Source organism: Notolabrus celidotus, chromosome 1, assembly GCF_009762535.1.
Source record: "Notolabrus celidotus isolate fNotCel1 chromosome 1, fNotCel1.pri, whole genome shotgun sequence".
Lineage (NCBI taxonomy): Eukaryota > Metazoa > Chordata > Actinopteri > Labriformes > Labridae > Notolabrus > Notolabrus celidotus.
This window is the reverse complement of record NC_048272.1, coordinates 28,790,061-28,816,243: the sequence shown is the minus strand read 5'-3', so window position 1 is coordinate 28,816,243 and position 26,183 is coordinate 28,790,061. Positions and strand designations below refer to the sequence as shown.

Below are 26,183 nucleotides of genomic sequence, written 5' to 3'. Positions count from 1 at the left end.
TGTGTCTCCAGTGACTGACTCATCATTATGGTGAATGTGTTCCCAGGCTTGTGGATGACCGCTGTGTGGTACAACCAGACACAGGTGACCTTAACAACCCACCCAAGAAATTCAGAGGTAAGACTGCAGAAACACTCCATTCCCACTTCATGATGTCTTGTTGTTTAAGATATTTAGGATAATTTGAAGTTTATTGTTTATCCATGTCAATTTATTATTTTCAACTGATTATTTGAATTTCCGTTGTTTGGGAAAATGAATAATATATTTTATTATCTTCACCTTTTTTCTTATTTTGTTTGTTTTACTTTTGAGAGTCGAGCTGTGTTGAAAACTTGAGAAGCAGGTCTGGAGCATTTTGAGAACATTTAAAGAGAATCAGGGAGAGGAGAATAAGTCGGAGTTGGTTTAAAGGAAAGCAGATTTCAAGGTTTTAACGAAACTTCTCTGTAGGGATTCCTGTCAATTGTGGAAAGTTAAATCACAGAGCTAATTTCTGAATATAAAGATTGAAATGTAACAATTCTGTTAGACATTGAAGACAAGACAAACCCTGATGAGCCCTGTTTCTTGAACAAAATACTAATACAGGCCTGCAGCACTCAATATTCCTTAAAACTGCCCAAACCAAGGCTACATTATGATAATCCCTTGATTTCCTGTTTGCTGTCCTGGATATGGATGTTTTAAAATCATACTCCTTTTAAATGCTTTGCTTTCTTTTGCTGTTCAATCTTAGCTGTAACGTTACAGAAAGTGGAAAGTGGCTGTTGATAAGGAAAGGGCTAAGCGGCCTTATTTATTCATTTTTTTGGTCACACTTGTGTTTGAAGTAAAGCTAAATGATTTTGCTGCTCACTTGTTTGTTACCATGTTGCTTGTGCTTGCAACAAAAAGGATTGTAGATAGTTAGAGCCACAGAGTAATTTGCGTCTGTGCCTTATTTAACTAATTTTATAGCAATAACAGACTTGGTCATTAATTTTGCTTAGAATTATTTTGATTATATTTTATATTCACCTAAATGCCTTTCTATTTTTGTCTAGCTGGTCAGGGTGTCTGTGACTTTAATTGTCCTGCTGCAGTCATTTGGTCCTGCTGATTGGAGCAACTGAGCAGGTGCGCTGCGATGAGTGCTTTTGGTCTGTTAGCTTCGTTTAGTTGTTGATAGTTTTGATGCTTTTGAGGAAAATAAAAGTATCTCTATTTAGTAAACCAGTTAATAGAGACTAAAGAAGAGATTTTTGTTTGTTAGCTGTCTACATATATATATTTTTTATTGAAGTTATATTTGTGGGCATTTTTGCCTTTATTTGCTGAAGAGAGACAGGAAATGTGGGGAGTAGAGAGTGGGGGAGGACATGCAGTGAATAGTTGAGGCTGGAATCGAACCTGCGACCTCTATGACCAGGGCTATGGCCTCTGTATATGAGGCTCGAGCTTAGACCGCTTAGGCCAATGTCGCCCCAGCTGTCTATATTTTTAATAAATTCTCAGTTTGTTTAATTTTATACGGCACCCCTTTCATATTTGGGTAAACCTGTTTTGGAAAGCACGAGTCAGAAACATCACGTCCTGCAAAAGTGGCAAATAAGATTTTTGCTGAAATTGCCACTACATAGATTTTCAAACATGTGTTCACGCTGTGCACCCCCTTACACTTAAAAGTTCTTTACTGAATTTTGTAGGCTGTGCATGTCACTGAATTTAACCAAAATCACTTTTGTGCTCAGAAACTATCTTGAGATGACAGATTTTTTGGTTGCATAATCTAGAAGATGGGTGGACTGTAGCCATGGTCACTTGATGAGGAGCGATGCCAACAAGTTTTGTTGCGTTCTGATATGCTCATCTTATAAGAAAGACCCTTAGAATACATTTGGTACCCAGAAAGTGCAGCCATTACCTCTTTGAAACATGAATACATGGATTGATTGATACATTGCAAGAAAAACTGCACGGGTTTATATAAACAAACTCTTACCCTGGCATTAGTCTCTACTGGGGTTATCATCTGACCATGACACTCTTGAATGTTTTTATTCAGTAGTTGTTAAGAAAGGATTTCCTCAAGAAAAGTAGTTTGGCAAAGTGCAAGTGTTTTTGGATGTGGGCTAGCAGTTATGGGGGCTGCTGGGCTGGCAGCTTATGATAGTTGAAAGTGTCAAGTGTTGAACATCACTCTGCTCTCAATGGGGCGTGAAGAACACTGATCGCAACCTGTTGTTACCATTGGTGCATCAAGTAACTCCAGTAACTTAGGTAAAATATAAATTAAACCCAAGTTACTAAACACTTGTTCAGACACTAATATCTGTTTCCCTTTTCAAATGCATTACTAGATTTTTTGACAGGTATCTGAAGGAAATTTAATGAGTGAAATGCTAAAACAAAAGTCCCTATTTTCATGTCTTTGGAACAGCATGATTTCAGATTACTGTAAATCAATTAACTTTCTTTTTTCAAGAGATGTCATGCAGGACCTTGTCTTTCACATTTGAATGGTTATAACCTAGAAGTCAGAGTATAATGCACACAGACAGACACATGCAGATAACTCTATTCCCCTGGATCTTTTAGCCCCAGCAAAAAGTAATGGATGTCTTTTTTATCCACCATTTGATACCATGTACTATTTGCACATGGGCCAGAATGCCTAGCTGTTTAACTAAAACCTGACTGAATAATTTCACTTATTTGGTCACAGCCTGAATTAATTCTCTGAGTCATATCTCTAAATGTAGATAAGACTTTCGAAAGATGGGAGTTGCCGGGGTGGAGAGAGACTGCGTTAACCACGTCATCAATCTACCATCACATCTTAACATCCAAATCACGCTAAAACCATCTGTATGAGCTAGCTCCCATAGGGATTTTTAGTTGCTTCAGTTGTTCTGTAGATTTTGTTCAGCTTCAGCCCACATTTTCAGCCCATACTATTTAAGATATTGCACCTCATGATGTATTAAATGCATTTGTTGAGAAAGATTTAAATAATTAGCTTCTTCAAGCTTGGTGATCTGTTAGCATGTTTAATTAACAATAGAAGGGCCAGAATTCCATTTCTACTAGAAAGGCCACAAGAGGTCATTTTGACTGCCAGATTACAAATTGTATCATCTGTTATGATAAATACCCAGTGTAGAGAATGATGTGTTTATTGTTTAAGGATAAATATATATATTTGTACATAGGATGAAACATTCAAAGGCAAGTCACTTTCATCCACTTCTTATTCAGATAGATTGCCGGTCTGCGCTGTAATTCCTGGAACAACTGTCAAGCTTCCTCAGCAGTCATCCCTCTTTGAGCTTCTCTTTGCCATAATTACCAAAATAGAATTTCTCAGTTTCAATTCAACACCTTTCAAATTGCTCTGTACTCTAACTCAAGGCCTGTCTCTAAGTTTTATAGAGACAACGATAATTGCCAAGCAAGCAAGAGGCACATGCCCATTGTCAACATTTATCAATCTAATCGCAGCAGTCATTATGACTGCCTGTGGCCGAAGTAGGTAAAAATAATCATATAATTATTGCCTTTTGTGTACTTTGTATAAATTACATTATAAATACGTTAACACACAACTTTAGGAGAAGTCAGGAACTGGCACCACTGTAATCTTTAATTCAACAAAGTTACACAACATCCAAATGTGAAAACATTTTCTGTTGAAAATGTAGAGAAAGGCTGTTTCTTCAGTGTGCCATCAATCCTCTTGTCTTACTGTTAACCTCTATCAGCAGTTCTTTTTTGTAGGTCATTAAAAGGTATCAGTTTCAATTTCAACTTGTATCACAAGTAGTCAAAAACCTCTCGCAGGGCTTTAAATGATGCGATTATAACAGCTGTGTCATGTTTCCCTTTTGGCCTTGTTTATACACACCACCTTCTCACAACTCCTTCTTACAAGTTTCATGTCTCTGAGTTTCATCAAGTTATCTATGACAATGAGCATCCACATAATATTCTACCAAACTGACCCTGACCCCTGTCCTTCATTTCATTGCGTATCACAGGTGTTTAGTTTTTTCTGCTCGCTGTGTCTAGAGCTGGAAACATGAGATTACTACACATAGATTTTTGCCAGATCCTCAACAACAGTGACCAACAGCACAGATCAATGTGTGTCCAACAGAGGTTTAAACATCATGATAAACATCCAGAGTTAGTTCCCCCTAAAAAATACAACTCATCTCCGGGTTTAGACAAACATTTTAATCATAACTTTTACTAAGTTAACTAATTGTTTAAAGATTAAATTCAAGATATCACATCCGTGTGGGGTCGTTAGAATTCTCAAAAAAACATCTGCCTTTACTTTTTGAAACCTTGTCACCACCATACACAGTACAGATGGGCATACTAGGTATGGATGTGTATTATTTGAATTTGAATTTTATTTTAATTCATCCCAAAATGTTTAAAAAAAAGTTGAAATTTTTTTAATGGTTTCGAAGTGGCAACGTCACATCTCAGCATAAAACTGTTTCCGGGTCGAAGCAAATCTTCACTCTCTGGTAAACTCTTGCCGTCCCTGCTTTTTATTTCAGTCTAATGGTAAATATACAGCCAATACATCATCTAAGCAAATGGTAAGCATGAAGAAATGCTCATCTGCGCATGGTTGAGACGAACACGATATGCTAGCTCGGCCAATACCATCTTGGCTAATACGACAAACATGTAAAACTGAAGTTGCCATTCTTCAGTCTTTCTTCTTGGAGCTCATTGATCTTAAGGTTTTGTACATTTTCTAAACTGAGCAGATGGCTAAGATATATATATATCCTCAGTAATTTTTTGTTTTAAAAATACTGGACCTGGACTGTGTGATCTGTGATCATGTTCACAACACCTGTGTATCCATACAGCTGTTTGTGAGGTTATGTGTAGATTATTGACTGTTTACAGAATGGACACCATTCCTTCATTTCTCACCTATTTTGAGCTTGAAGCCAAAATTACCTCACTGATCGTGACGTGCGACACCTGCGACATTTACCAAAACACACATTAAACGTACATCAAACATCATAAAACACATAAAACATCAAAAGTCCCTCAGGTGGGTACAGTCCACAGCAGATAAGATTCTTGGTTGATTTGAAGCAGGCATGTATGGCCATAGAAAGTTATGTGACTCTTTTGTTAGTTACGTTTTCCTTTGCTGTTCCTCCCCTGCTCTGCTAGTCTTGAACAGAGACTGCATGAGCCTGCATTTGTCAACAGAGCTGTCAATCATGATGCCACATCCCCTCTTTTTGAAGTTGAATAACTAATTCTAACTCAACTTTGTCAGAAAATACTTTTTTTTGACGAAAAGAAAAAAGGTAACTTGACGTGTTTGATAGTTTGGCCTCTGTTCCATCTGTTAACATTAAGGAGGTGGGTTTATGACCAATACTGCAGACAGTCAGCAGGGTGAGCTCTAAATCTTTAAGCTTCACTGTCAGTGAACACGTGGCGTCTGTTTTAATAAACAGCCTATTATTACTTTAGATTTTTTTTTTTTAAATATTACAAAATGTAAATTATTATATTTGTTATTATTATTTAACTCATCTTTTCTTATCTTCTGCACCACATTGGAAAAGTACTAATGAACGTCTGTAAGACTGATCTGCTTAAAACAGCCCTTAATACAGCACCACAGCACTTTAGAATTACGATAAGGCACCTTGTCCTCCACTAAATTAATAATTACTACTCAAAGGAAGGAGAGAGCTTATTGTCTTCATTCTGGGTCTGACTTGTCGATCTGGTTTTGTGGTTTCTTCTGACACTCCTCTTCATATTGTTTATGTGTCATTAGCAACAGCTGCTCAGAGAACAACAACAAAGACATTCCTCTCACATACTGTATATGCTCTCAGGACTTTTCCACAAAAACTACCACAGGCAAATAGAAATAAATGACCTTTAGAAAAACAAAAATATTTTAATGATTGAGAATTGTGTTTATACATACATTTCTCTCTATAATATAATTACCAAAAAGTACACAAAAAGCGTGAGAACACATTTTTAACATTATTAGTAGATATGTGCAGGAAAGGAGACAAAAACTCTAACGTATGACTGCCTTGATAACCACAATTAATTAAATTCTTATTTCCAGGAGAAGAGATATAAGACGGCAAAGAGCAGGAAAATGTGTGACAGATCGTAGAAATTCATTTTAAAAAGATGAAGTAACAGAAGTGAGGCTAACCACAAGAAAGTCCAGCATTCTCTTTTGAAAGGCGTCTGACCTCACCTATTATAATGCTCACCTAGCCCTTATTCACAACAATTCATAATAACAAACTGTATGTCATGTCTATTGATGTGTTGCATAAGTAGCCTTTCAACCAAACAAATTCTCACCTGTAAACACAAGCTCTGACTGATTGTATAGCTCCTTGTTTCATTAAAAAGACACACCACACGATTTTACCCAGTCATTACAAAAAGATACAGAAACGTAACAGCGTGTAATGAATTTAAACAAGACACAGACAATTTAGTGCAGGGTGTAACAAACAACTTCTCATGTCTGTTTCTAACTGAACTATTCAAATCATATTCAAAGCGCCTGGTTATCTTCTCCAAACTGAAATAGCAGCAGAGTAATCATGCCAGGGGCTACATTTATCACCTGCTCATTTAAATCATTCCAAACAAAAGCACCCTATTAGCTATTTTTCTTCTAGAACATAGACGAATAATGAGACAAGAGGAGTGTACAAATAAACATTGAGCAATTTTTAATTTAAGTAGTTAATCAGTGTGTTTTACTGGTTTTAATGATACAATTTGCGGTCTGGCACCCTTCATTGAGGCCAGTGTTACCAGAAGCAAATAGTACAGTACCAGGGCCACGTCCTACTGTCCTGTTGAGTATTAATAGCACACTTAAGCTATTTAAAAGTCTGTACTGCAGGGAGCTGTAAAGCAGAAATTTAAACCCTACTTATTTCTCTCTGTTACGAGTGAAAGATTTACATAAATTGTGTGTGTGTGTGTGTGTGTGTGTGTGCGTGTGCGTGTGCGTGTGCGCGCGTGTGTGTGCGTGTGCGTGTGTGTGTGTGTGTGTGTTGTACTCAATTACAAGTTGCTTGCATGCTCATTGCTGCGTTAGAAATGATTGAACCTGTTTTACATATGCAAATAAAGCTTTGTCAGATCAGTTAAGACCATGCATGAGGATTATATCCTGCAGTGTGCTTCGAATCCTGACATTGGTATGAAGTCCAGCTCTTTTTTGTATCTCCAAAATGAGACATCTACCTGCTTAAAATGGTGAAGTTACCAAGTCTGGACTGGGACCAAGGCAGGGATTAACTTTACTGTAGCTATGTTTACAGGGGTAGTCAGTTGTGCATGACTTTGCATCACATACAGACACTTCTATAGAATGGGGTAATAATCAAAGCTGGATGCCTTTTGCTGTACAGTTAAAACCAAAATCATGACCATACATGATTTTTCAGAACACCTTCAACACGTTAGGTCTTAATTTCATTGATGTGTGCAGGGCATCTTGCAGCACAGGTGAGCCACAAAATGTAGCTTTTGAAACCTTGACTGTGTAGATCATTCTCAAGGTCACTCATGGTCACTCATTCACTGTTAACTGAACTATAAACCTGGAATTGTAAGCAAAGAAAAAAAGGCACACCATTGCTGTTGCTTTTTCCCCTTCTTTAGCCGTCATTTTTCAAATGACTGTTTAGAGCACATGATTGACATCCCACTTTAACGCCCTTTGATGGGCACACAGCAAAACTGCACCATCTTATGACTTATGTTGACATCAAGAGCAGGTTGAAGGATTAAAATAGATTTATACTTTTGCTGACATTAATGTGTTAAGAAAATTTCAGTTCAGTGTTTTTTGTTTTTACTTGTTCCCAAAAAATCTTTCAAAAGCCACTTTTATCACTTCATGGCAGATATTTTTCAAGTGACTTCATATAGAGAATCCATTCAGAATTTCAAGGACAGTAAATGTAGATACAATACTACACTTACATCCCGGTTTGCTTCTTGTCTGCTTATTGAAGTATGTGCCTGGTAACTACAGCTTTTTGTGGTCAATTGTATGAGGATAGTAAGTTTGTTTGTCAGCTCAAATGAAGTTAATCACTTTAGACTAATTCCAGCAATAGGACTAAAGACAAAGCTCTGAAGTTCTTTCTTAAATGCCCCCTCCTTGTTTGAATATTACAATTTGCCATACATTTGCTATGTTGCACAGCAAGTTTTTCTTTTTGTTCATCAACATTTTGCCAAAAGCTTCCCAGCCCGTGAATTCCACACACTTTCTCCATAACCCGAACTGTTTACCCCTGGCAGACTGCCTTTCTCCCAGTGCCCCATTTTCCAGTATTTGTCCTTGGCCTCGTCTCCTGCTGTTCTCCTCTCCAGCCCATGCCAGCCTAGGTCTAATCCCAGGTGGCTTGTGTGTTTGCTGTATTTCTAATGGAGGTTACCGTGGTAGCTATTTTTACCTCACTGATAGATCACCTATTCCTCTGCACCAGATAACATTTTGAATGGTTCAAATGTAATGTGATAATAATGATGACTTATGATTTAGTCTCTTTTTACACAACTATGTCCAGTTTTTTCAAATAACTTTCTTTAGGATAGTATGGCTCCCTAAAAATCAATCAATTAATCTATCAATCTTTATTTGTACAGCGCAGCATCACAACAAACGTTATCTCAAGACGCTTTTACAAACATAGCAGGTCTAGACCGTACTCTTTGTTAAATTATTAACAACATCAAGAAAGGATACGACTCAGTCTTATCTCACCTTCATCCATTCCTGTAACTTGTTAAATACTGTGAGCAGCGGCGAGGAAAAACTTCCTTTAACAGGCAGAAACCTCGAGCAGGACCAGACTCATGTTAGACAGCCGTCTGCTTCGTCCGAGTTGGAGTTGGAAAGAGGGATAGAGGAGAATAAGAGAGAGAGGGAACGATGATAGTGATGAGATGAGTAATGTATTCTTCTGGTACATAAAGTGGAAGCAGACACACAGCAATGTTAAATTTTTGTTCTTTGAATGTGTTATTATTGCTCTACTACTGAGCGGTAAACCTGGAAGCTTAGATGTATTCACTGATACTCCATTGTTAAAACCAGCGTGTGATAGATGAGGTGTGAAATTTTGGCAAGAAGTTTGAACTGATTGTGGGTGGGATCTCTGTGAATTCATCAACAGTGCCCATTCATATTTATACATTCATAAATAATGAATGGAAGTGAAATATATAGCCCATGTGAAAGCTGGCTGGTTTGTGCAAACAGGAAATAGCCTTGTATGAATTTCCCTCATGGCCAGAACCTGTCATCTACTCCTGGCTAGTCATCCTACCTTTTCGCCCTTTGATGGCCATGGAGGAGAGCTCACAGGGAGATGAAACTAATATATCTTTCCTATGGAAAGCATTAATTGGCGGAATGATAGACTTTATTCTTTCTTATTACAAGTGAACATTTTTTACCCTGTTGTAAAAAAATCAATACAAATATTTGTTTTTCATTTTTTGCAAATCCATCTGGATTGGATGCATTGCTTATTTTTATGACTGTAATTATTTTCTTTTTTTAATCTAGACCCTAGATTAAAAAGGAAAATAATTACACCAGGGGTGTCAAACTCATTCTACCTCAATAACTATGTGCAATATTGTAATTTAATCCATAGCATAATTTATTATTATATTCATCTGCTAAAATATGCACTCTGGCTTAGGCTAACTTAACTTATTCATGTCTTTAAAAGTACTTAGATTAGATTTTAGGTTTCTATATTTATTGTCCTTACTGTCTTGTTGTGTCCTTATTGTCTAGTTGTTAAGTACCAGTGTTCCAATCACCATGTCAAATTCCTCATGTGTGCGAGCTCACTTGCTAATAAAGCTTTCTTGATTATGATTCTTGATTCTTGATTTCGATTCAGGGGCCACATACAGCCCAAGTTGATCGCAAGTGGGCTGGACCAGTAAAATCACAACATAATAACCTCTCAAAAAATGATAACTCCAAATTTGTCCCTTTTGTTTATGTGCATAAAAGTACAAGTACATTCAGAAAATGTTCACATTTCCTGAAATATCTTTTTACAAAAACAGCTGTTGTGTTTTTCGCTTTGATGAGTGAGTCTCATAGCGGGGCCAAATATTTTATTCTTTTTATTCTTTACCTGCTGCGAACACACCAAACACATAGGCTACACATTCACCTGACATACAGTGTTGTGTTTAAATCAAAAGAACTTAGAGATTATAATAATGAAGAAGGTAAACTTGACTATTATGGACCCCCCAGCTCCAGCATGAACAGTTTGCTTGCTGGACAGTGTTGTAAGCAGGGGTACAGGGTTATTGTTAGTAGTGATGGAGTGCACCTACGACGCATACACATGCATGGTAAGCACATGCACGATATGTGGCTCCTTTCGAAAATTGTGTATCCACCGCTCTTGCTGTCACAACTTTACATAAACGTAAACTTTAGCGCTAAGTGTATCATGAAGTGCTCTAAAAAGTCTATGAATATCAACCAGATTACGCAAACGGAAAGTAATCTTTTTTCTTAATTTGAGAAAAAAGGTCCCAGAGCGCTGTTCAGATGTGCTCTGTCAGCACTATGATTGTATGCAACCCCCAGATACAAATCTGAAACAGCAATTACTTTATTGAAACATTTCAGGTTATGTCTTCTCTGTCATTTTTTCACCTTGCAAAGTCGCGGCGGGTTGTATTTTCGACACCCCTGATCTAGAGCATCTCAAACTTTTCTAGGACACTCCGTCAGTTATTCTGTTCCTTGCTTGGCCTTTTCCACACTCCTTCTTGCTGAAGACAATTGTAGACACTCCCCCCTTCAGTACTGGCGAACCAATTATTGCCTTAAGTTGTTAAACACAATCTAACCTGTGACTACACAGATGTCAACATAGACACCAGATTATAAAAAGTCTGGTATACCGTGACACGGATGAGATAGACCTGCCTTCACAGTGTGTGGACTGGTTTTGTGAGGGATTTGAATGCAACATACATCTATTTGTGTGTGTGACTACCGCTCTGCAGCTGTAGACTCACCGCTGCAGGGGAAACATTCTTCACATTTCCATCTATAATATTGATTTGTCGTGCACAAGTCGTGCAAGTGGTATCAAGTAGCACATTATTAGTATCCTGATGCAAACTCAGGTATGTGTGTTGTCTAACTGTCCTACCAAAACTACCAAACTGAATCACACAAAATGTAAATTGGTACGTTGTATTTCTGTTGTTGACTTAAATCAAAATGTTGCTGTTGTCTTTTTTTAAATGCGTTAAGACAGTCTGATACCTAATATGTTTAGTTGTAGCTCTTCACCTTTCTCTTCCTCTCCTTTTTTTTTCTTTTACCAGACTGCCTTTTCAGATTGTGTCCCATGAACAGATACTCGGCGCAGAAACAGTTCTGGAAGGCGGCGAAACCAGGAGGCAACAGCACCACGGACACAGTCCTCCTCAACAAACTCCATGTTAGTGTTCTCATAACCTTAGTTAGTGCTCCACGACTTTCGTAATGATGTAGAAAATGAATTTGTTTATCAGGGCCTGATTACTTCAGGCTTGTTTTAATGTAAAACATTCATGTAGCGGTCACTTGGTTGAAGCCCTTAATAGGACTTAAACGAGGACCAGTCTCCGTTTGGATTAACCTTTGAATTATCAAAACCTAGATCAGGGGTCCCAAAGTGGGGGTCGGGACCCCCTGGAGGGTTGCCAGACACTAATAGGGGGTTGCAAGATTATTATTTTTTCTTAAGTAATCAAAAATTTTGCATATTGCCGTTACCGTAAATATATATTTTTTAAAGTAATTTATTTAGAAATAAAAACTTTCTTTAGATGACTCCTAAGGTTAGTGTTAGAGTTAGGGTTAGTTGACAGTTAATTAACAAAAGCATCAGTAGCACCGGTTAATTCATAACAGCACAGGAAAGACGGCCACATGGGCATGTATGTGGCTACTTTTCTGCAGACTAGCTAAATCAAGTAAGAAGCTACATTTAATCACTTCGATGGACAATGGGGGTTGCAAGTCTTTGGCGCCTATGTTTTGGGGGTCGTGGGCTGAAAAATTTGGGAACCCCTGACCTAGATGACTGAAAACCTACACACTGTTGTTCATGTGGCATTATTCTTTCCAGGTGTAGTAATTCTGAAAAACTCTGGGCCCACACGTATCTGTTTCCCTCTGTGTTTTAGCATGCCGCTGACCTGGAGAAAAAGCAGAATGAGTCTGAAAATCGCAAGCTGCTGGGAACGGTCATCCAGTATGGAAATGTCATTCAGGTGTGTTCAGGCTAGATAAGGCGTTTGGTTGATAGCACTGCATCACCATGTATGACACTGTGTGCTGAGTCATTTTGTGCAGGTAAGTTCTCATCATAGACAAGTTTTGAATAATTGCTACAGCAAAAAATTGTTCTGTGGAGTCAACTGTTTTCATGTTGTATCTTACTTTGCTCATCACAAGTGAGTATGAGACGATGTTAAACCAGGTCTGGCAATACATTCCTGCTCTGTGACGTACACAACACTGTACGTACAGTTTTCTGGTTGCGGTGTACCTTCATCCTTGTCATAAACACAACTCTAAGGCCTGATCGACTAATGATTTGCGTGTGCAAGAATGTTTTTTAACTTAATATCACCTGCAAACAAAGGAGCAAGCTGATCTGCCAATGTCAGGCTTCTTTCAAATGAGCAAGATAACACGCAGGGTGCATTTAATAAGTTTGCCTCAATGAATTTGCAGTGTAGGGCGTTTCTACTCTAGAGTGCAACATGCAAATAAAATATTTCAGCACCTTTTAATTTAAGAAGCCTGAACATCATTTCGGTGATTGTGACTGTGTCTGTAAGTAAGTGCTAATCCAGGTGCCCAAACTTCTACATAGTGCTGCTGTTATTGGGGTGAGAAGGAGACATAGGCACAGTGAAAGGAGGTGTAGAGAATGCGTTTTTTTTCCACACATATTCACATGTTTGGAATGACAGAAGCAGAATTAATTCAGACATTTCGCCTATCCAACAATGCCATTTTGGAGCTCTTCGATAAACTGCGTGCTGATTTGGAGACAGTCACAAGAAAGAGTCCTGCAGTACCTGCCATGCCACAACTTCTTTCACCTCTGCGTTTCCTTGTGTCTGGATAATTCCAGTGTACTGTATCGGTTTCTCCTGGTGCCTCCCTGCTTTGTCACATAGGATGGGCTGGTATATAAAGTTTCCACGCACTTGGGACTGAATGAAACAAAGCACGGCTTCTATTCGGTAAAAGCAGTGATCGACTGTTCTCACGTGCAGCTTTTCTCCCCCTTCACCACTGAGCATGTATACGTGAATTGCAAGCACACATTCTTTAAATATACAGGTCTTATGGTGTCATAACAAACGTTGAGGCCAAATATCCTGGGTCAGTACGCAAGTAATTTATTCAGCAGAGCAGTTCTTTTTTGCGAGTTGGCAAGGATGAAGACAACTGGATTTTAGGTGAGTCAACTGTATAATATTTGCTCTGTAAAATTATTCCTCACATTAAAGAAGAGAAGATCATGCATGTCAATTCACTCTATATCCTCTTTGTTTTTTAAGGTGATAGCACATACACCCCTTCCCCCTGACTCCTCTACTTCGCCCGACCACTCCAGGAGAGACTAGATACAATGTGACCTATATACGTACAAGGAATATTGTGGAGCGCACCCTCGGCATACTGAAAAGCCTGTTCCACTGTTAGGACTGGACTGGAGGAGCACAACTATACAGCTGAGACGAAGTGGCCCAGATTGAGGTTGTCTGCTGTGTGTTGCACAACAAGACCAAACATCAAAGGATGGAGAAATGATGCCATGCAAAAGGAAAATGAGAATGACCGCCGGTCACAACGCAATGCTGCAGGATTACAGACAAGCATCAACGGTTGGACTTCTGATAATGATTTACTTTTGAAGAAATTGAAATAAAAAAACATTATTGAGTAAAATGCGTTTGTCTTATTGTGTATCTAACTTCTTCAGCAATTGGCTCACGGTTGTCATACCCTGGTATTCCATTTACCTGCCCATCACAGAGTGAGGTGCACCAATGTTCGTATATACTAAGGTTTTATTTTTAGCCACTTTTTCTTGCGTCCCTTGCTTATATCTTGCCATCGTCTCTTATCTTCATCAGTTCTTCTTGTTTTACCAACAGCATTGACTTCCACACTATTACTCCCCATATTACATTTTTTGTAATATTCAGATTTACTTTGTGTAGCTTACAAATATGTTTATTTCCCCCTTCCACTAATGCATCTAATTCCATGTGACCAAATATAATTTTGCTCTTTTGGTCATTCTGCTTTCTGTCCAAACTCTCCATGGGGTAATCCAGCAAAACATGCAAAAGCCCACACACTAACCAAACATGTTGGATTGAACATGAAATTAAATACTCTTTATTTAGAGTCTTATTTAATCAGGCCCTTGGTGTTTGGATTGCCCAAACAAAGTCATATAAACTGTTTTAAGAATAGTCTTTATGTCATGCATGGATATTCTATGTTTGCAGCCAACAAGCCAATAACAAGCGTACCTGTCGCCTAACACATTCACTGTTTTGCATATCAAGCCTCAAGTTGTTTAACATATTATGCAAAGTCACTGACTCCAACACCACACTGTATCATGTAGGATAAGGTTGCACAGTTTTGTTATGGTTTAACTGTTAACTGGTGTAATTCTTGTAGATTATTTTGGGTAATTCGAAGGCCATTTTCTCTCGGGTTATGAGAATATTTTAAGGGCAAGAGATATCAAGGACATAAATAGGTTGTGAGGAAATAAGGACACAGATGTTACATATTTTAGTGAACAGTTCCCATGGGTCAAGATATACCAGACTGTGACATATTTCCATCTTTTTACCATTTCTATAATTCTTTCTGATGCTTGGATTATGTCATTACCAGTATCTATGTATAACACAAATGTTTCTTTTTGTTTTGCCAACAGTTACTGCACTTGAAGAGCAATAAATACCTGACAGTGAACAAGCGCCTACCTGCACTACTGGAGAAAAATGCCATGAGAGTTACGCTGGACTCAGCCGGGAATGAGGGTTCCTGGTTCTACATCCAGCCCTTCTACAAGCTGCGGTCCCTGGGAGACAGTGTGGGTAGAGCAGGGTGTGGGATTATGATTATGCTCAGTAGGTAATCTGGGATGCAATATTAGATGGCAAGTTACAATTTACTGGCATTCAGTATTTATTTTTTTACGCTATCAAACAGATCAAAGATGGAGCACTAGCCCAACTTATTTTATGAGACCTAAAAAGAGTTAGGCATAAAAGACAAACCATGTCAATGGTTGTGTTTTTGGTACTATGGTTAGATACAGTGCACCCTCAGTAGCAAGAAAACATCCTGCAGTTCAGTCAAGACAGAATGGTGAAATGCATTCTCAGATACTTGAGCTTGAGTGTGATTTTATTACCTGCCCACAAAGTCAAACTTGGGTAGAATATGGATCAACCTTTACAGACAAAGCTAGCTTTCCAAACTTTCTCTGCATTAAAGTTATACAGTAATCTTCCAGCACCATCATTCTTTACTTGCAGATTGCTTAATGTGTGTCATAGATCATGTAGGGCACAGAAGGCAAAATGAAGATGTTTTCTTTAAACTTACACTAGTTTGAAAATGGAAGAAAAAGCAGCCCTTTTGTTTCGGCTACTCATAATACTAATAGTAATAATAATACTTTTATTTGTATAGCACTTTTCAATACAAGTAGCAATGTGCTTCAGAAGAACAATGAAAACAGACAGTAGAAGGAGAGAGGCAATAAAAAAAAACTGACAGTAAAAGCAGAGAGGTAAGATGCTAAAAATTAAAATGAATTCACAAAATAAAAGCTTTACTATAAAGGTGTGTCTTGAGTAGTAAAACAAAATTAGGCACTGACTCAACAAGTCTGATTTCATCTAGCAGGCTGTTACACAGTTGGGGGGCTCTGACAGCGAAGGCTCTGTCGCCTTTAGTTTTCAGTCTAGACCGAGGAACAGCAAGTAGAGCACTACCAGATGATCTCAGACTGCGTCTAGGTTCATGGGGGGATAGAAGCTCAGAAATATATTGAGGGGCTAGTCCATGTTGTGCTTTAAATGTGATTAAAAGTATCTTAAAATCAATCCTAAAAACAACAGGGAGCCAATGTAGGGATGCTAAAATTGGGGGATGTGAGAAAATGTTTTTGTTCTAGTTAAAAGCCAAGCTGCTGCGTTTTGCACTCTCTGAAGTGGGTAGATTGCTTTCTGGTTAAGACCAGTGTATCGTGAGTTGCAGGAGTCAAGGCAGGAGAAGATAAAAGCATGAATGAGTTTTTTTAGATCTATTGATGAAATAATGGACGTTACCTTTGAAATATGTCTGAGATGATAAAAACAGGATTGGACAACTTTCTTTATTTGTGGCTCAAAACTCAAGTCCTGGTCAAGAATGACTCCAATACTTCCATCCTCATATCTATGGAAAGGGTAAATTGACCAAACCATGAGCTGCATAACTGTATTGTGGGAAGTGAATCACCAGCTTTTAATTGGTAAGAAACACACTTAAATTAAGAAACAAAATAACTCTGGTCCTGCTTACTTGATTTTAATACTTGAAGCAATGTGTTGAATTTAAATTCAAAAATGCTTTAGGACTTGATCACTAAATCATTGGAGTAGTCTCCTAAGGGTGTAAGATCTGATGCAAAATATGTAACGCATCACAAATAGCACATGGAATTACCGTGCTGATCGTGATGTAGTTTCTGCTCGTGCCCGTGAGCAGTTGTTAGAGTAAAGAATGGCCAATTTGCAAATTATGCTGCACCTAAATTTGACTTATGATCTGCCTTGGATTCATCTCAACTATTAATTTTAAGGACAGGAAATGTGCAAGAATTCATGCACCGACTCCAGTCCCTGCGTCTTTGTCTGCAATAGTGGAAAGAAATGTACAAAAAATACAGTAGATCAAAATATTCACCTTTTCTGCAATAGCTATTACACTGTGTACTCATTTATTGTCTTCGCCTCATTGAAATCCAATTTGTGATGAAATTGTTCATTTTCAAACCTTGCTCAAGTAATAGGTTCTGTTTTCTGGTGCATTCTGAGTTTATCTTAAGGCAGGGCAGTGGTGTCAGTCATGGTCTGGGTCAGAGCAACACCTTAAGACTCCTTGGTCTGATCCAGTTCTCTTACACAGAAAACGGTCCATAGCTCCCTCTAGTGCTCATCTGGAGAATAGCATGATCCAATATTGGTCATCCATTACACCTCTGGGTTTGTGAGGAGAGGAAATTACAGTGCTGAAGAATGATTGCTAATATCATGGGACCTGACATACTTCTGGTTTGGAGTTTAAATGGAGTTCTCCATCCCTCACAGTGATGTATTTGAGGGACCTGTCCTGTCATGGGTAATGAGTAACCTGAAAGCCAGATTCCTGTTGTTGTTATTGAATTCCTCTAAACAAATGTTCCTTTAAAAATACTGTGCTTCTTGTGTCTGTGTTGAAACTGCAGGTGGTGATTGGAGACAAAGTGGTCCTTAACCCTGTGAATGCTGGACAGCCTCTACATGCCAGCAGCCACCAGCTAGTTGACAACCCGGGATGCAATGAGGTGCAGAAAATAAGACTCACACGAGGCATTTGCATAATGAAGTGTAACATTAACCTAGGGTTAAAACTCTGTATTATATAATGATACATAAACAATTTGATGAAATGATGTGAATCTTTAGATTGGTTCAAATACTGTCCCTCCTTGCCTTTCAGGTGAATTCTGTAAATTGCAACACGAGTTGGAAAGTTGTTCTGTTCATGAAATGGAGTGACAACAAGGAGACGATACTTAAAGGGGTAGGCACTCCTTTTTGGATGACATCAATTGTAGTTAGCTGTTTTCATGATTATATAATATGACCTCACTTTTTTTTACAGAACTTCAAACACACATACAGTTTTAGATGAGGTGAAACATAATTTTCTTAAATGTTAAAAACACAGTAAGTTAATAAACATAAGAATTAAAAGAACAATACAAATATGATTAAATGTCTGTACAGTGTTGCATTTAAAAATAACATGTCACATTCACATGTGTGTATGTATTTGTGTGTGTGTGTGTGTGTGTGTGTGTGTGTGTGTGTGTGTGTGTGTGTGTGTGTGTGTGTGTGTGTGTGTGTGTGTATGTGTGTGTGTGTATTTGCAGGGTGATGTAGTACGGCTGTTCCATGCAGAACAGGAGAAGTTTCTCACTTGTGACGACCACAGAAAGAAGCAGCATGTTTTTCTAAGAACAACAGGCCGCCAGTCTGCCACTTCTGCAACCAGCAGCAAAGCACTCTGGGAAGTGGAGGTTAGAAAAACAAGTCCCCTAATGAAAACTAATTTACTATTTTATGTTTGTCGACCATTGTGCCAGCTGTTTAGTTTATTAAAGAATAATATCCTAAACATGTAAGAGACTAATTGTATGGTAATTGTCATAGTGCTACAGTATCGTATGAAGAAATAAGAAATAGTTCAGCTTTATGCATATGTTCACATATTTACTCATTCTTTTTTCATGTCTTTTGTCACTGCCAGGTGGTTCATCATGATCCATGTAGGGGAGGTGCAGGCTACTGGAACAGCCTGTTCAGGTTTAAACACCTGGCCACAGGGTGTTACCTTGCTGCTGAGATGGGTGAGGTGTGTGTCAACTCCTTCTTTTTGAAGTGTTATGATTCTGTTGCAACAGTTTTTCATACTTACTTCATCCAGCAAAGTAGCAGTAAGTTCTGATCACTGAAATACTCTGACATGGTTTGACAATAACTATGAGTGGAAAAAAAATGCATTTGTTATCTTGACATTGTGTCCATCATTTCAAGTTAATGATGTCAAGGAGGATATTTGACATGCCAATGCTTTCCCTAGGTTAATCAAGACTTTGAAGAGGAGAGTGCTGAACAACGGTCCTCGGTAAGACCTGATATCTTATCCAGTGAGTGTTCAGTAACTTAAAGCTGGATGCCCCACTGCTATTGATCTAATCTGTTCAACCCTGTGCTGGATCTTCGCTTTCTGCTTTAGGTGGTGGACTTTACACCCTTTAATTTCCAGGTACTATTCTGTAGTCTTTACTTGGCTGTAGCAAGCATATACAAAAATCACTCTCATGTCTTCTCATGATCATGCTATGCTTCTACTAATTGTAATTCATCATTTATAACTCATTAATATAGGTTGTGTATGCTTGTAGCAGAATTACACTGGGTATCATTATGAACTCAGTTTATGTATTTCTCATAACAGAATAACCATTGGGTGGCACTGTTGCACAAACCATAATCCCCCTTCCATGGATTTTGTGTGCAACTGTAGTGTTAACTATTCTCTAACAAGGCCCAGAATTTTGTAGCACTGACTGAAGTACATTTACTGTCTGATTAGCAGTCATGTGAACTTGCAAATGCAAATCCTAGCCAGTGCTTTGCTCCCTCTCACCGCATGTGTTCTGACTGCAGCTTGATGGGGATAATGAAGCTTTACGAGGTCGTCTGCGAGCGCCGCTGGAGAAGATCATGTACACTTTGGTGCCGGTTCCTGATGGCATGGATATTTCCTCCATCTTTGAGCTGGATCCCACCACTCTGAGAGGAGGGGACTCCATGGTGCCCAGGTGATATATTTATTAAGAATGTACAGTGAACCTACACAGATACATGATAGTTTCTTTTGTAATTGGTAGAACATGGCTGCAACTTCCATAATGACCAACACACACACCAGTCTTAATCGCTTCCTACAACGACAAGGTTGAAAACAAATATTTAAATGAATAAAGTTGGTATGTGTTTGTAAAACACTCATGACCTAAAATATTTTAATATTTTATTTGAAATGCCCAGGGACACAGATACCTTGAAACAGAGACCCCTTTAATACACAAATGTTTCAAGGATTTTTAAACTATGGAGGTGTGTGAGTGGATTGCTAAATACATAAACATCATTTTACAGAAACAGAAAAACCACACTGATGTCCAAACTACAACTAATTAAATGACACTAATTAACATTTGACTCTTGTTGGTTATGGTTTGTACCAAAGTATTTCAACTGGACCCAAAATGCAAACCGCAGATGGGGGTTAAAGGTTGTGACAGAGGGATTTATTAAGAACAGGCTGTTTGAGGCAGTTGAGAGGCTGAGGTTGGGAAACAAGTTGAGGGAGGCACTGGAGACAAAAAAAGCTAAATGTTAGGTACAGGATAAAGCTACAGGTAACACATAATTGGGCAACAAAATCAATGTTTAAGGAGCCGACTATACCACTAGAGGAATGGTAACAATCTGGCAGCAAGTGGGGAGAAGACCGGAGTTTATATGTGGCAGCTAATCAAGAGTAGATGGATCACAGGTGAGTGGAGAGCCCAGCGCCTGGTGACCACGCTCAGCCTCTGAAAAGGAGAACAGGGAACAAAAAACAAAAACAAAACAAAAAACACACAGCAGGGAATATGACTTCAAAACATGAACTAAAAATCCAAATCATGACACTTGTTTGAGTTAAAGCAAGGTTTGGATAAGTAAAGGCAAGATAGCCTGACTTGTTATTCAGATGACAGCCTGCTGTCCAGTCTTGGTTGAATCATAGATAGCAGAAGAAGGAACAGTTAGTGGAGAGAGGTCATATAATGAGGTTTTATTATTTACTACTTTGGTGTTTGGTTATCTAGATTTTTGGCTTCTATCCTGACAGTGTCCTGTGTGTCATAAATGTAATGATTTCCTAAGACATCATGCGACTGAAGTATAAAGTATTGTTTGTGTTGTGCTTTCATTTGTAAAAAGGAATTATGAGAATGTGTATGGAGATGACTCAAGTCCCTTGCAGCAACACAAATCTGATGATTGGTGATAGTCTGAGTTTTACAAACAGAGGATACTACCTCTGCAATGCATAGACTTTGTGTTCAGAGGTTAAGCTTAGGGCAAGGTGAACAGGTTCACACAAGTCACAGTTGTGGATAAGGGTAGGAGAAATCTCCAAAAATAACTCTGCTGAACTTGTTGTTTTTTCTTCTTGTTTTTGTGTGTTTCTGTGTTTGTGTTTTAATTTATATGTACTGGTCACCTTTGTATGGTGTGATGTTAGACAAGGACAGCAAGTAAAGTCCTAGCATGGCACAAAAGTCAAACCTTTGTAATCAAGCAGAGACTTTGTGTGTGTAAGGTGCACAAGAGGAGGAAATGTTTAAGTCAGTGTTTTGCTTTAATATATCAAACTGACTGTTTGAGTCAGAAAATCATTCTGTGACAGCAAAAACATTCAGTTTTGCTTTGTTAAAAGTGGTGACATTTCATGTACTTGTTGATAAAAGCAGGGCAAAAGAGTCATATCTTTAGGTGTTGGCAGACCTGTGTACTTTTATTAATAGATTTTCTATACATCCACTCGGAGCCTCTGTTTTGTCCCTTACATTTGGACTGTGTCTTGTGAGAGGATACACTTCTCGAATTACAAAAGTACATCTGCCCCTGTCAACTGCACATGAGATTAAAACAGGCTCTGCACGTTTTTAAGGCCTCCATTGTGTCCCACGGTCAGGTGTGCGCATGCATGCTATCGCTGCAAGCTCCTCCCCTTGCTACCTGAAATAACCCCGTCCCTCTAACTGTAGCCAGGGGACTAATTATTAATGCCCAGGGGAACCGGTACACAAAGGTAAGCCTGTTAGCTTCAGTAGGACTTTACGTAACACCTGACAAGAATACAGCTACAGTCTCCTGTCTGTGTGTAAGGTCTGACGAGCTTCACACACACACCTCCTGTTGCACACGTGAAGAGGGTACAGAAGGTGATGTTGGCTTCGACCTTACTAAGTGTAAAGGTTAAGTGCCTGATGATGGAGAGCTAATATTGTATTGCTACTGTCATACACTTCACTGAGGAAGTTTTAATAAGCATGATCTTTGTTTACATGTATTCCTCACTTCTCACGTTTGCTACAACTGCCTATCTCTACATGTACATGATCCATTTTATGTTGGCACTGTTTCAGTGAGGCATAGATTTATGAATGTCTTATCAACATTTATGAGTTTATGAGTTCTTTTTGGGAAACTGCAGGTGTTGTACTGTTGCTTGAGGGTCACTCGTATTTCTCAGATCTAAAGTTCATCAGGAGAATGTGGTCTGCACATTCTCATGTAAAATAAGCTCAGTGCTCTCCATAAAATACAATGTCAATCCTACAGTAGAAGTAGTAGTCAGTCTGTCTGTCTACCTCAGGGGACCTTGTACACATGCCAAAGATAAGTTTAAAAGTAATGATTTCACAAACAAAAATCATTGAATTATGAGAAAAATTAAGCAAATAAAACTAAATTAAAAAAATAAATACGAATAGTTTAGATAACACTCCTGGATGAGGCAGTGAATTTTGGTCTGGCTGCCTGGGGGCTCTCTGCTGTTGTTGTTACAATGCCACAGCTTCTTATTATTAATTTATATCATTATTTTTTCCCTAACTTGATGATCATCATGATGATGATGATGATGATGATGATGATGATACTAATGATTGATAGCTTTTTTTGTTTTATTTTTTTTATCTTGTATTATTATTATTATTGTTATTATTATTATTATTATTATTATTATTATTATTATTATTATTATTTATTTATTTATTTTCTCACTTTTACTTTCAATAGAGAGTAACTGAGAATGTTAAACTGTACATGCGCCCACCACCACCCACACACACACACACACACACACACACACACACACACACACACACACACACACACACACACACACACTGACAAGCACCTGCACACACATACACAAACGCAAACACACACAAAGATACAATACATTCACTAACACCTTCGAAACACAAAATGAACCCATTTCCTTGACTATTATATCTATGTAGCCTGTAGTCTTTGTAATCGTCCCTTCTCTTTTTTATGTTAATGTCTGTTGTTGTCTGTGCACTGTTTTGCAATAGAATAAAAAAAATAGTAGTTAGTCAAACCTCCTCCGTTTCCTCCTCTGATTAGTTTACCAAAAACGAGGGGTCAATTTTGTTGAAACAATACACTGTTAAGAAAAAACTAACACATCTGTGCCTCACTCTGTTGATTATGGTCTTGCAACAATTATTGGTCAATGCATTTCTGTTTACTAGAAGTAAGATAAGTATAATATTTGGTAGGATAAGCTTTTTAAGGTCATGTAGCTTGTTCAAACAAAAAAGCTTGTTTCTTGATACTGAAACTCTCAGAATTTTGGAGCACATTGACACCTTGTGCTGTAAATCAATTTAAAATCAATCTTTCTTGAAAACTGTCCTCTGTTACCTCTAGGAGCTCATATGTGAGGCTAAGACATCTGTGCACCAACACGTGGGTTCACAGCACCAACAACCCAATTGACAAAGAGGAGGAGAAACCTGTCATGCTGCGGGTGAGTAGTTGATGACTAGGTCTGCTTGAATAGAACAGCTGGTGTTTTCTGAACGGATGAACTATAAACAGCACGTTTTTTTCAGATTGGAACCTCAGGCCTTAAAGAAGATAAGGAGGCTTTTGCTATTGTACCTGTGCCGCCAGCAGAAGTGAGAGATTTAGACTTTGCCAATGATGCAAGTAAAGTGTTGGCATCCATCGCTGGCAAGCTTGAAAAGGGCACCATTACACAGAATGAAAGAAGGTATGCAGAAACATGTACATTTCAGGCTTTAAACGCAACATTAGAAAGTATCGTGTGTGGTGTTACTTAATTATATTTTTCTCAATCAATCAGTATTTATTCATAAAGCCCCGATTCTAAACAAATGTTATCAAATGATATGTCTTTACAAAAAGAGCAAGTCTAGACTCTACGCTTTGTTATATTATTTACAAAGACCCAACATCAAGATAAGATAAGATTGAGTCCCATCATACAATAAAAGACTCAGTCTTATCTCATCTTTATCCACTACTTTGCAGCATTTAGCCAGTTACAGTAGCAAGGAAAAGCTTCCTTTTAAAAGGCAGAAACCTCCAGCAGGACCAGACTCATGTTGAACAGCCATCTGCCTCGACAATGTTCGGGTTGAAAAGGGGATAGAGGAAATGCAAAAAGGGAGAGATGGACAGAGACAGACAACAATAATAGATTATGCAGGCTTATAGCACGGGTTCCCAAACTTTTCGGCTCAGAACCCCCAAAATATACGTGCCAAAGACTCACAACAAGTATCTCAAAGTGGTAAAGGTAGCTTCATACTTAATTTAGCTGGTCTGCTGAAAATTTGCCATCTACTTGCGGATGTGTTTCTTGTGCTGTTATGAATTAACCGCTACTACTGATGCCTTTGTTATTGTGAACTAACCCTAACTCTAACCCTAGCCATAGGAGTCATCTAGCAACAACGAAAGACAGAAAAAGAATGACAAATTTGTGTATTTATTACTAGTTTTTCGATATATTTACAGTAATGGACAAAATATCACATTTTAGATTACTTAAAAATATAAAAATCTTGCGCCCCCCAAGGGGTTTCCGACCCACACTTTGGGAACCCCTTGCTTATATTTACAGTGCCATTAGTAAAGGTAACAGTGTGCAGAAACAGCAGTTTGCTGATAATAGACTGATCCTATATATCTGACAGTAAAAGTCAGCAGGTCTAATATTAGCATTAAAATAATGATGTTGATAGCAGGGGTAGGAATTGTGATATCAATCAAAGCAATCAGAGTTGAGCTGATTTAGGATATATGCTTTTATTTCTACATATCTGATGAAAATAAACTGATCACACCTAAGATGCAGCTGAAACAAAGAAAGAGGACTGTGGTGTGTCATGCTTTACTGTTTGTTTATGACTTTGTGACTTCCGTATCTTTTTCAGATTTGTGACCAAGCTCCTGGAAGATCTAGTCTTCTTTGTGGTGGACATCCCCAACAGTGGGCAGGATGTTTTGGAGATCATGGTCAACAAACCGAACAGGGAAAGACAGAAACTCATGAGAGAGCAGAATATCCTGAAGCAGGTCGGTCTCAAACCTCAGAGACGGTTTCTGCACTGATGTGTAGTTTATGAATAAGCACTTTTTTCGGGGTATTAAAATTCTTCATTCTATTTCAGATTTTCAAACTTCTCCAAGCCCCTTTCACAGACAGCGGCGATGGTCCTATGCTGCGGCTGGAGGAGCTTGGAGACCAGCGCCACGCTCCTTTTAGACATATTTGCAGGCTTTGCTATAGAGTGTTACGCCATTCCCAGCAGGATTACAGGAAGAACCAGGTAGGCGGGCACAGCAGCTCCTCTCTAACCCCTGATCTTATGGCCTTATCTTTGCAGTAACCATCCCCTAATTTCGTTCTCTTTTCAGGAATACATAGCCAAACAGTTCCGTTTCATGCAAAAGCAGATAGGGTATGATGTTCTGGCAGAAGACACAATAACGGCACTGCTGCACAACAACCGGAAGTTGCTGGAGAAACACATCACTGCTGCAGAGATAGACACATTTGTCACTCTAGTGAGGAAGAACCGGGAGCCGAGGTGAGGCCTATAGGAGGGTACAAGCTTTAAATGGTGTATTAGTTTGGCAAAGACAATGCAGCTCTTGCAAGATTTGTTTTTATAACAGCACCAAAGAATTGCAAATGTGTTCAAATGTGATCAGATGAGTATTAGTAAAATTATTTGGCAGCAGATTAACTGCAGTGCCAAGGACATGTGCCTTAGTTGTTTTGAAGTCCTGTCAAATGCTGATAATGATGTGTATATCAGGTTGATCCAGAATTTTAAAATAATAGGCTCTCACTGATCTTAGTTTAAGAGCGTTTAGATATTTTTATGATCTGTGTTTTGCATTTGTACCCAGGTTCCTGGACTACCTCTCAGATCTTTGCGTGTCCATGCAAAAGTCCATCCCTGTGACACAGGAGCTCATCTGCAACGCAGTTCTGGACCCTACCAATGCTGACATCCTCATCGAAACCAAGTGAGTTTGTCAATGTTTTATATATGATAAGGATATTTGCAAAACTGAAAGGAGCATGTTCAATGGAGGACCAC

The 26,183-nt window shown here is 38.5% G+C and overlaps 1 protein-coding gene across 3 annotated transcripts in view; it reads left to right on the top strand.

Moving 5' to 3' along the window:
• Positions 1–26,183, top strand: part of itpr1b (inositol 1,4,5-trisphosphate receptor, type 1b) — a 104,109-nt gene that overhangs the window by 6,554 nt on the left and 71,372 nt on the right. For all 3 annotated transcript variants that reach the window (XM_034692074.1, XM_034692083.1, XM_034692065.1), the window contains exons 3-19: positions 47–117; positions 11,422–11,537; positions 12,268–12,354; positions 15,063–15,221; positions 17,628–17,726; positions 17,882–17,965; positions 18,318–18,464; positions 18,695–18,799; positions 19,028–19,072; positions 19,184–19,213; positions 19,618–19,772; positions 23,473–23,572; positions 23,658–23,818; positions 25,008–25,149; positions 25,245–25,403; positions 25,492–25,664; positions 25,990–26,109. In XM_034692074.1, the coding sequence (XP_034547965.1) occupies positions 47–117; positions 11,422–11,537; positions 12,268–12,354; positions 15,063–15,221; positions 17,628–17,726; positions 17,882–17,965; positions 18,318–18,464; positions 18,695–18,799; positions 19,028–19,072; positions 19,184–19,213; positions 19,618–19,772; positions 23,473–23,572; positions 23,658–23,818; positions 25,008–25,149; positions 25,245–25,403; positions 25,492–25,664; positions 25,990–26,109 (1,953 nt within the window). The remainder of the gene's footprint in view (positions 1–46; positions 118–11,421; positions 11,538–12,267; positions 12,355–15,062; positions 15,222–17,627; positions 17,727–17,881; positions 17,966–18,317; positions 18,465–18,694; positions 18,800–19,027; positions 19,073–19,183; positions 19,214–19,617; positions 19,773–23,472; positions 23,573–23,657; positions 23,819–25,007; positions 25,150–25,244; positions 25,404–25,491; positions 25,665–25,989; positions 26,110–26,183) is intronic.